Source organism: Glycine soja, chromosome 9, assembly GCF_004193775.1.
Source record: "Glycine soja cultivar W05 chromosome 9, ASM419377v2, whole genome shotgun sequence".
Classification (NCBI taxonomy): domain Eukaryota; kingdom Viridiplantae; phylum Streptophyta; class Magnoliopsida; order Fabales; family Fabaceae; genus Glycine; species Glycine soja.
In genome coordinates this window covers 45,299,667-45,310,411 of record NC_041010.1, presented here as the reverse complement: position 1 = coordinate 45,310,411, position 10,745 = coordinate 45,299,667, and the positions used below count along the sequence as shown (strand labels likewise).

The 10,745-nt window shown below is 30.8% G+C and overlaps 1 protein-coding gene across 1 annotated transcript; it reads right to left on the bottom strand.

The window, feature by feature from the left end:
- Nucleotides 1-3,365: 3,365 nt before the first annotated feature.
- Nucleotides 3,366-6,906, bottom strand: LOC114367354 (1-aminocyclopropane-1-carboxylate synthase 1-like). The gene is made up of 4 exons (XM_028324520.1): nucleotides 6,651-6,906; nucleotides 6,403-6,534; nucleotides 6,096-6,256; nucleotides 3,366-4,578 (listed from the first exon to the last, which is right to left on the bottom strand). The coding sequence occupies exons 1-4, from the start codon at nucleotides 6,816-6,818 to the stop codon at nucleotides 3,582-3,584; spliced, it is 1,458 nt and encodes a 485-aa protein (XP_028180321.1). The 5' UTR covers nucleotides 6,819-6,906; the 3' UTR covers nucleotides 3,366-3,581.
- Nucleotides 6,907-10,745: the final 3,839 nt, after the last annotated feature.

The following is a 10,745-nucleotide window of genomic DNA, read 5'->3' as shown; positions in this document are numbered from 1 at the left end:
TAACACTTGTTTAATGCTTTAGATATAGCAACAATGAAGTGCCACTTGATAAAAGAATTAAAAGACTGAGGTGTGAGCTTGTTACCCAATCAATCACCCGCCAAGCCTCTTTTGGGAGAAGCCACGGAGAAGCGGGAGAGAAGGCAAGTAGGAGAAAATAATTTAGGAATTTTTGGAACTTTACCCCTTTTTTGGTCTTTTCATTTAATATAATTTTGGGAAATTTTCCCTTTTTGGAACTGCCACTCTGCTTTTCTTTCTATTATTTACATTTTTATTAAAAATTATCAAATAAGAATATATATAATATTCTTTTATTCCAGCTCAACGGTGTTTGACGGAGGTCAACCACCATTTTTGGTGGTTTGCCTAGCTAAGAGGGGCACTCCATCCAGTGCAGAAAAACATTATCATGCTTTGCAAGATAATATGCGCAAGCATTGCCTTCCCGTAACGTGTGACGGAACAAAATAACCCAATCCAAAGCCATGAGATCATGAATGAATGAAAAAAAAAATGAGGATGATACTGATCACAATGATGCTGAATTAACTCCAAAGTAAGCTTTGAATCTGATTCACAGATGACAGACCTGAAACCTTCATTTCATGCCTTTTGAAGACCAAATGCCTTCATTGTGAAATAAAATAACTTTGTTTTTTCTCCTAAACTTCTGCCTTAAGAAAATTGGACAATTATGAATAGAGTGAAAAAAAAAATATTGAATGGATTGGAATTTTGAACTAGGACTAGAGACGTCCATCCAAATGTATGGTCTACTGTAGATTTTAGTTGTCATCAGTTTTTTTTTTTTTTTTAAGAAAATAAACTTAGTTGTCATTAGTTACAAATATAACTTAACTTTTTATTTATTTATTAGAAAGTGCTTCTTAACGCTCATCACGATTTATGGTTTATGAAAAGATCCGAAAATAGTTTTGCATTCTTTGTGGTTCAAATTTCTTAACCTTGGCGATAAGATCAAAACATTACTTGGGATGTATAAATTTGTCATCAATTACTTTACAAGTTTGTTGTCCCCAGATCGAGCTTACCGAATATAAGGGCCCTATACAAAAGGACATGATTAATGTTATAGGACAGAAGTGAGAGTCACATCCTTAATTAATCTTATAGCACATACTCCATCTTATTACTACGGCATTTAGCTAAGTCCAAAATAAATATTCTTCTGGAATATTAAAACGGAAATTAGTAGATCAAAACGGAAATTATTATCATCTATAAAAAAAAATAGGAGTTTGTAGATCGAATCTAACATCTAATTTAGTAATTAGTATTTAAAGATCCTCACGGGATACCGTCCGCATTAATTTGAATTACGATTAAAACTGCAAAACAACACAAACTTTAGTAACATAATCAGAATTGGAGAAAGAGGCGATTGTTTTCTTATAGATAAAAGTAATATAAATAACGATTACCATTCTTTGTTAAACTATACATTGCTTGTTACAAAGAGGAACAAGATCGCTTAAAAATATCAATAATCAAGAGATTATGACAAATTTAGTTTGGAAATTGCGATTTGCTATCATTTTAATTCTCGGATTTAAGGACATTCAAAATAAGTTCTAAACTATAATTCGTTTAATTTAAATACTAAAATTTAATTACCTATAGTTATTTTAGTCTTAAAATATAGTGTGTTAATATTATCATTTAAACTGCCTGTAATCTAGAACTGAAGTGAGTGAGAAGGATATTTTTTTCAATCTCAAAAAGTCCATTAAGAAAAAAGACGAATAAACAAACTATTCTAATATCCTCTCATGATGAAGAGTCAATCTTACTTCAGAGTTTAAAAAAGAAACACACTAAAGAAAACAAAATTTAACAACAGGTCGGCGGCAAAAAGAAATAAATACAAAGAGACTATTTAAACAAACAATTTTTGAAGTTTTATTAGCATAACTTTTATGCATTTTAATGTTATGGTTGACTATTTTCCTTTCATTATATATATTTCACATTATGTGCTTTATTGTGTCAATTTCATTTTATTCTTATATTATTCTTATAATAATATTTATGTATAACACTTATTTTTACCTTCACATTACTCAAATTTAGTTGAATGATCATATTTTAATTTTAAAATATTTCCTTATAAATATATAAATAAATATAAATTATCTTAATTTATACATAATTTTTTTTAACTCGTTTAACCGTGAATGATATAAAATATAAAATTATTTATAAACCCGTACATCGCGGGCTCTATGTCTAGTTCCCATAATGATGAAACTTTTCAACTGGTTTGATTATTGTGAGGGCAGCAGGGTAGAAGAAGAGCAGCCATGTCCCAGACGGCAAGAAAAGCTCCCAATCAAGTCAATTCCTTGCACCAATTATGGATCATCAAGCCACCAAAGTGTAAAGACAACTTGAATTGGGACATGCAACTCAATGAAAACACTGAAATGTGTCCATTGTGTGGGTCAATCTGTCCCCAGCCACATGGTAGAAAATGACCTCAATGAAAGTTACAGTACCCTTTAAATCAATATTAATGCACGTATGACCAAATAATTAAAAAGTATCTTTCCAATTGTAACCACCACTCTAAAATAGGAAACCCATAATCTTCTCTAGGCAAATCTCTAGAGCACTTCATGCATTTACGTAGTCCAGACAATGAAGATTAGTGAAGACAAGCACCCAATACAAGGTACAAGATGTGAAGATTAATGAAGATAAGGTTCTTGTTAGATCATTACAAGATAAATGATAATTCTGTAGTTATACTTTAACTAGCTAATAATTTTTTGAGTGGCAACGTTATTAAGTTGGATGAGGAGAAGGTTCACATTATATTTTGTGGTGTATATATTATTGGCGACTATTTGTTATTCAATTAGATTTAAAATCTCAGACGAACCTTATTAATTATGATAATTAAGATCTAGAGAAAGTTCATTTATATGGTACCCTCCAAAATTTAAGGATTTTGGTATTGTTACTGAAAATTTCTTTCTTCCTCCATTTTTATCCTTCTTTTTCTTTGTCTTGGTGTGCGTATTGGCCCAGTACCATAACACTAGGATTTCTAAAGATACCCTAGCAACTCTCTTACTATAAAGCATAGATTAATATATATACCCTCAAATTTTTTTGCTGCTGTAACTTTTTTTTGCTGCTGAAGATATATAACCTCAAATGATTAAAAGGAAATAACACTTATTCTTCGTATACAGGACAACAGTTACCTAATTGAATAACCAATAGTTGTCAAGCTTAATACTCTTCTTCCTCATGAATTGTACCTACAATAGAGTTAGCTACTTAGTTGTCCATGAACTGTAAATATCCAAGCTAATTTTACAGAATGGAAGAACATATGTCAAAATCATAAATTCATAATTAATATTATAAAACACTTGAATTGAACAAATCATTTGAGTTACCTAACTACAATAGAGTTAGCTGTCACATAAACAGGACAACAGTTGAAACATAACTAAATAACATGATAGAAAGATTAAAGAACATTTTTGTAATTAACTCTTAATACATATGAATCTTTCAAGGTAATGAAGGTATGCTTGCTGGTCCAATTAAGTGGCTCTGACAAGGGGTGAGTGAGGCATTGGTGAATGGGGTGACATCATGTGAGGTGACATAAGATTCTCATCAAATCTTCTAGAGTTGGAGAAGCTGAGTCTAAGGTTACTTTTCCAACGTTTGAGTTCCTTTGGTGGCTTCCCTGTCTCTTTGCCAACAAAAGCCCTGATTCTCATGAGTGCAACATCCACAGTTTCATCATCCATGTTTGCAAAGCACACCCTATACCAACCAGGCTCAGGACAATTGAAAGCTGACCCTGGTGACACATTGAGCTTCACCTCATTGATGATCACACGCCACAGCATCATTTCACCCTCAAACGTTTTCTCCTTCAGCAAACCCTTCAAGTTCATCCAAAAGAAAAGCCCTGCATTACTTGGCAAGCAAGTAATGTTCACCTTTTCAAGCCCCTTTGTGAAGTGGCTGTGCCTTGCAGCCAACCTTCTTGCACTCTCTGCCAAAAACCTCTCCACGAACTCGTCGTCGGAAAGCAATGCAGCAAGAAAATGCTGTGTCTGAGATGATACCAATCCAAAGCTAGACATTTTCCTCCCACTGTTCACCACTTCATCATTGTATGAATAAACTATGCCAACTCTGAACCCTGGAAGCCCCAAGTCCTTAGACAAACTATAAATAATGTGAATTAAGTCTTTTTTGCAATGCTCCATGTCTTGCATTACTTCAGAGACACTCACAAAGCTAGGGGCTCTGAACACCGTTGCTGCATAGATTTCATCACACACCAAATGGATGTTCTTTTCATTGATGAACCCCACAATGCTCTTAAGTGTTTCCTTGTCTATGGTGGTTCCTAAAGGGTTTGAAGGGTTTGTTATGATCAACCCTTTTACGTTGATGTTACCCTCTTTTGCTTTCCTATATGATTCTTCAAGAGCCTCTCTTGTTATCTTGAAGTTGTTGGAGCTGTGACACTCCACAGGAATTAGTTGTGCCCTTGTTCTCCAACACAAGTCGCGGACAAATCTGAAATTAATAATAAAACATGCAGAATATATGTCAGTAAAATCAAACATGTTTTTTCTTCTAACACGTGATTAAACGTTTGATATAGTATAATTTAAGTGGTATATGTTAACTTTGACACTTCTTATTTAAGTCATAATGTATGAAGCTATGTTCAAATTTGTTGACCGATTGAAGTGTGGTGGTCTTTGGGGTCAGACAAATTAAAGATTTAAATTAGTTGACTAAAGATTTTTCCACGTACTGGTAAAAGCTAAGAAACATTCATTACTCGATTTTATAGACTGCAATTTTAAAAAAGCTGTGACGATTAATAATATTCTTGGCTTAGCCAAAAACAAATGTCATATGAAATTTCTTTAACTAATTAAAATTTCAATTATTTTGTGAAGATGTTTTTGACTGTGCAAAATTTCTAAAGATACAGTTGTTTGGGATTTGGATATTGCTAAATTCCAATTTGATAAATTCAACGTGACCGTGAGCTATGGTCTGGTCATGGTTTCAAAGGTCAAAGGCAAATGTCCACTCAACCATGTGTATGATTTATCAACTGTCTATTTTGTATTTACATCTGGGCAAATACATGTTTTTTTGTTGACTTTATTATCACTTGGTAGCAGCCTAGCAGGTTAACTATTATGAACGTGCATTTATTGTTCTTGGAGTACATCATAAAAATATTCATTATGATTAGTAACTTTGATTAAAATGCAGTAAAAAAAAACTCTGATTAAAATTATTTTGTTTTAATTATTGAAAATTACAGCAAACTAAGAAGAATATTAAATTTTAATTGTGTGTTAAAAAAAAGGACCTGTTGTCAATCGAGGGTATTTTGTCTTTTAAAATTAGAAAAAGACATTGATAATGACTACTGGTGGTGGGTAATATTTCTGCAAGAACTTGCTTATTTAAGCGCAACTCTTAAAAGCTTGTTTGTTTTTTTTTAACAAGTGTTCTAGGACACTTAAAAATTATTTTTTAATAGAAAATCTTGACCTAACTCATTGAATCGAATGATATATATATATTACTTTTTTTTAAGTTGAATGTGTTGGGTATCATGCCACTAAAATAAATACACGAAACCTTTTAGTTTACGATTGAGAGTACACCTCCGTAGTTGGTAGGAGAGTTGATCAAGTCTTTCTGAATTTATTTCAAATTTTCATAATATAATATTAAGTTGCAAAGACTGCAGTACGTTTTAATAAGTCTTTTTTTTTTTTAATTTCCATTTTAACTGTACAAAACATAACAAGGATTTTACTTGAGCCGTGGCAACTTTAAGGTTTATATATGATGGTTAAAAACAAAAATTTTGTTGAATAATTTACAATTCTGAGCACCACTTGAATGAAGCCACCGCCAGGGATATACCCTTTTAATCAAGACAAAATAGTTATTACTCTTTGTGGTTGCTTTAATTTGTGTCCACTTTTAACGTTTTGATGGGTGTGAAATAGTGTGATTCATTGAATGAAAACAGGCGTGATGAAAGAGAGGGCACATACGCTGGATAATAAGGGCTAGGAACCAGAAAAGCATCTCCAGCATCAGCCAAACAGAACATTATTAGCTCGTTTGCTCCTGTGGCCCCTCCACTCATCAATATACGGTCAGGATCAAATCTCACTCTCCCACCTCTCACTTTTGACATGAAATTTGCCACAGCCTGCATAAAATATCAAAAATCCATCTATTAATATTATATGATATGATGATAATTGATAAAATATCAATTTTAATTTAGTTTCCTAGCTAAAACATGTTCTAAATCATTGTGATCATATATAGTCACAAATTAATTAGTTAGCCTACATTTCTGAACTCTGGCAATCCATGATAGTCTTGAAAGTTTGCAATATATTTGAACTGGTTCACTCCTTCAGCAGTGCAAATGGAGGCCTTAGGATTGTTCCTTATCCACTCTTGAATCATATCAAAGCACAGCTGCAAATTTAAGAGAAATACTTTAGTCAAATTATCAAATCTCATTGTGGGTACAAACTGTAAATATAATATAAACTATAAAGTATAAAAATATATATTGAAACATTTATGTGTACCTGATTTTCTGCAAGACCCATCTGGATGACACCCTGAGGATTTTTTGTGGGGTGGAATGGGTTTGAATCATAGGCCTTCCATCCATCAAAGTATGGGGAATTTTCTCCATGCTTGTCGTTGGTTGCAATTTTCGACAGAAGCTGGTGACTGTTGTTCCCCAAAGCCATGTTAGTTTAGTAAGTTTTTGTTTTGTTTTGTGGAGGAGTGAGGTTACTCTTGGTATAGTAGCAATGGGGATGCAATTTGGAAAGTTAAGTGGTGCAGGGAAATGGGAGGGAATTATGAGAATTTATAGGAGGGAGGCGTCTGAGATTATTGTTGGTATAATAAGGAGGAAAAGTCCACTTCAAACATTATGAATGTTAAGTTAGACTGTTCACCAAGAAAATAAATATGTGACGGATTTTATTATGACTCTTTATTTTTTGGTCAAATAACTCCCCAGTGCTAGCTAGTTTCCGTGTGTTCTTATGATGTCTTGAACTTGCCACATGGGGAAGAAAAATAAAGTGCACCACAAAATTTAATAACACATTTTTTAATCACTATTTATTATTGATTAAATTTTATTAAAAAGCAAAAAATTATTATACATTACTCATATATATTTTATGTGCAGGTAGATATCAGGGAGTGCATTTATAATTTTATATCGTGTTCATTTATATATTTGATGTATCTATGTATCTCTATTTATTCTATTGAATAGTAGAAATAACTGTTTTATTCATGAAATGGTAAGCACACATATTAAATCTCGTTTAATTATTGTATTCGTGTGTATGTGTGTTTATTATGTTGTTTAACAGAAAAAAGTAAAAGTGATTAAGCAAGAGATAAAACCCATAAAATTTGTAACTTTTAATAATTTTTTTAAAAAAATGTCTTAAAAAAAGTGTTACTAATTAACCTTTTTCAAAGTGCCTAAGAGGAAAAAATGGTTTTTCATTTGTCAAACTAGCTAGCTTCGGACTACATTTCTAATATGCTGACTTACTTTAGCCTTGAAACGGAAATTAACAAGAAGGATCCAACCTCTAAACAATTTAATCATAGAGACCCTAATAATATACTGTGAGCCATCTCAATAACATATAGCTCCAAGGATAAAATTTAAATACAGTATAATAAATATTATTAATAGGGTTTTTTAATCAAAATTAATATTTTATTTTAGTAATAGTTTCTGATTTAAACTATTGAAATAAAAGAAACATGTACCCAAATGAATATAAAATTAATTAAAAATTGCATTAATAATACTTATATAGCATTTTATCTAGATTTGGTTCATTAAATTATAGGTAAAAAAAGAATGTAAGTTGCATATATATATATATATATATATATATATATATATATATATATATATATATATATATATATATATATATATATACGTATGTTTGATAACATTTTCTTAGGGGAAAACCAGGTTAACATGGAAAAACAATATTATGGGGAAATTTTTGTGCCGCGGGAAGTTTCCTCTGAAGCTACCCATGCTTCGTTCAAAGCTAAGGTAGAGAAAAAGAATTAATACGAGAAATAAGATGGAAAAGAGAAAGAAGAATAGTATAAGAGAATAAAGGAATATGTACTTATTGTGAGAATCGATGTTACTAGACAATAGTACATGTCTGGTTCAACATAAATAGTGTGACAACTTATTCACCTACGTGAAATTAAACCCTCCCTCACGTAGAGAAATTCTAACATTTGGACGGCGTACCATAAACGTTTAAATTAACTGTTAGCATACATAAATACATTTTTTAAAATTATATATTTAATATAGTCAAAATTTAAACTATATTTTATTTTTTTACTTGTATATAGATTGATTAGAATACCCTTATATCGAGTATAAAAAAAAAGAATACCCCTTATATTTTTAGTGATAAAATGTATTTTCCTTTTAAAAAAATATAAAGCTTTTTACCCCTGGACTTTAATTAGACTTGCACATCACATTTTCTTTCATATAATGTAGTTGTCCCTTTTCTATTTTTGTCCCTAATATACAGTAGTGTTTTAATTCCGATAATACTAGACAAACAAAGGAGATGAGATCGAAATTTTGGGTCCGTAATGGAATCTACTCCCAAAATGGCAAACCAATTAAACATTTCCACACATATATAGGGAGCTGAGTGTCCTTAAATTATGCGACAACATGTATATATTGCAATGATGTTAAGGGTCAGTCCCCACGCTTAATTCCACATTTTTCGAACGTTACTTATTTTGGTAGCTTGCTTCTAAGCACATGAAGTCTTTGTTGCTCCATTTAGTAAGCACGAAGTATGATGAAACACACCAATTTTGCTGGGATAAGTTGACACTTTTTGGACGTGTATCACACACTGAAGTGATTGCATTTGCAACTCATTGAATGCACAGTACAATTTAGGTATAAAAGGGAAAAACCTCACTTGCATCAAACTTTGTGGGGATACCAAGTGAGATCCGCGCCACGATTCTTACGCGGTTGATTATTCATCCTTTTGAAAAGCATCCCATTAATATTATTGCCAAACTTTCCTTCTAGTTAATTGTTCAGTTTCATCAATTTTAGCTCTTTTCATAATGTTATGGTTTTTCAATCTTTGTGCCTAATAAAGATCACGCTGGCTCCAAAATAGCAAACACTCTCCCCTTACTAATTAGTTGATATGAATGGCAGGATATATATGTTCAGCTTTTCCAAGATAAGTTAACTTAATGAACATCTCTTTATATATTAATGTTTTGTAAAATATTAATGCCGTCATTTGGGAGCAAACATATCTTACAAAATCATTCCTTACGCATGTTTTTTTTTCCCTTCATTTTCTTCACTTTAGCTAGTTTCTTCTAATATGTTATACCAGATTCGAATTCAGTCCCTTATAAACTTATCTCACCGATAATTATCATACAGATTAAAAATGCCGATATTTGATATAGTATCTAACAAGACTAGCTTTAAACTATATATTTTATTTATGTAAATATTAGAAGTGAAAAAAGCGTCTACAAGATAAAAGACAGATCATATGGGGAATATGGATTAGATATATATAGAAAATAGATGATGATAAAATCATTCTTATCTGCTACATGTAAAGAAAGAAGAAAGATATAGAAGATTTTTCTCTACTGGATAATATTATCCATTACCCGCCTTTATTTTTTAAGGAATATTAATAATATATTCTATAACACATTTTTTTCTAATACACGTTATATCATTGGTTAGATTAATTTAAAATTGTAAAATTTTGGGTCAGAATCCTAATTTTTGCATTTCGAATAACATTTTTAAAATGATTTGAGAAGGATTAATTGTATATGAACGGATTTAATTTTTTATGTGTAAATACATGTTTTCGAAAACTTTACGTGTCTTATTTGTTGGGAATAAATTTAAATGCACACAATCCAAGTTATCATCTAATTAATTCTAATCTTAAAATATTATTTTATTTTTATTGTCATATTTCACTATTTGATTAAATGGTCCATTTGATAATATCCTTGATTAAAATAAAAGATTTGTTATTATAATATTGATTATGATAATGAGAAACAAGTTTATTTCAATTTTAATCTAAACCGTTCTTGATCATAGAATTATTGTAAATATGATATCAATAATTCGGATAGATTAATATATATGTGATGGTATTTATTAGATAAATATTAATAGATCTCATTTATTAATTTACATATATAGATGAGTCACATGTTGATCTGATCATTGAACTGACTCCATTAAAATTTTCTAATGGTTAAAATTTACCATAAACTTTCAATAGAAAATTTTTAAGAAGAGATATAATAGTTTTCTTTGACATGAGATTGTCATAGTAATTAACAGGTTATTTGTTGTATTTTGATTTCGGACACCTAATGCTTTAGAACACGTTGAATGGATATTGAATATGATTAAATACCTGTAGAATTAATGATTAATCAAGAAGGAATCCATCAACTCTTGGTAATGATTTTGAGCTCTATGAATAAAATTATATCCTGATCAGAAAAATTAAATGAAAGAAGAAATGAGTTTTTAAGTCATTATGAGTTAACTCAAAAGGGTTTGACAGTAA

Coding starts and splice junctions, on each gene's coding strand:
- LOC114367354 (XM_028324520.1), bottom strand. CDS start 6,818: ATGGCTTTGGGGAACAACAGTCACCAGCTTCTGTCGAAAATTGCAACC. Junction 6,257..6,402: donor GATTGCCAGAGTTCAGAAAT/GTAGGCTAACTA, acceptor TATTTTATGCAG/GCTGTGGCAAATTTCATGTC. Junction 4,579..6,095: donor CCTAGCCCTTATTATCCAGC/GTATGTGCCCTC, acceptor TATTAATTTCAG/ATTTGTCCGCGACTTGTGTT.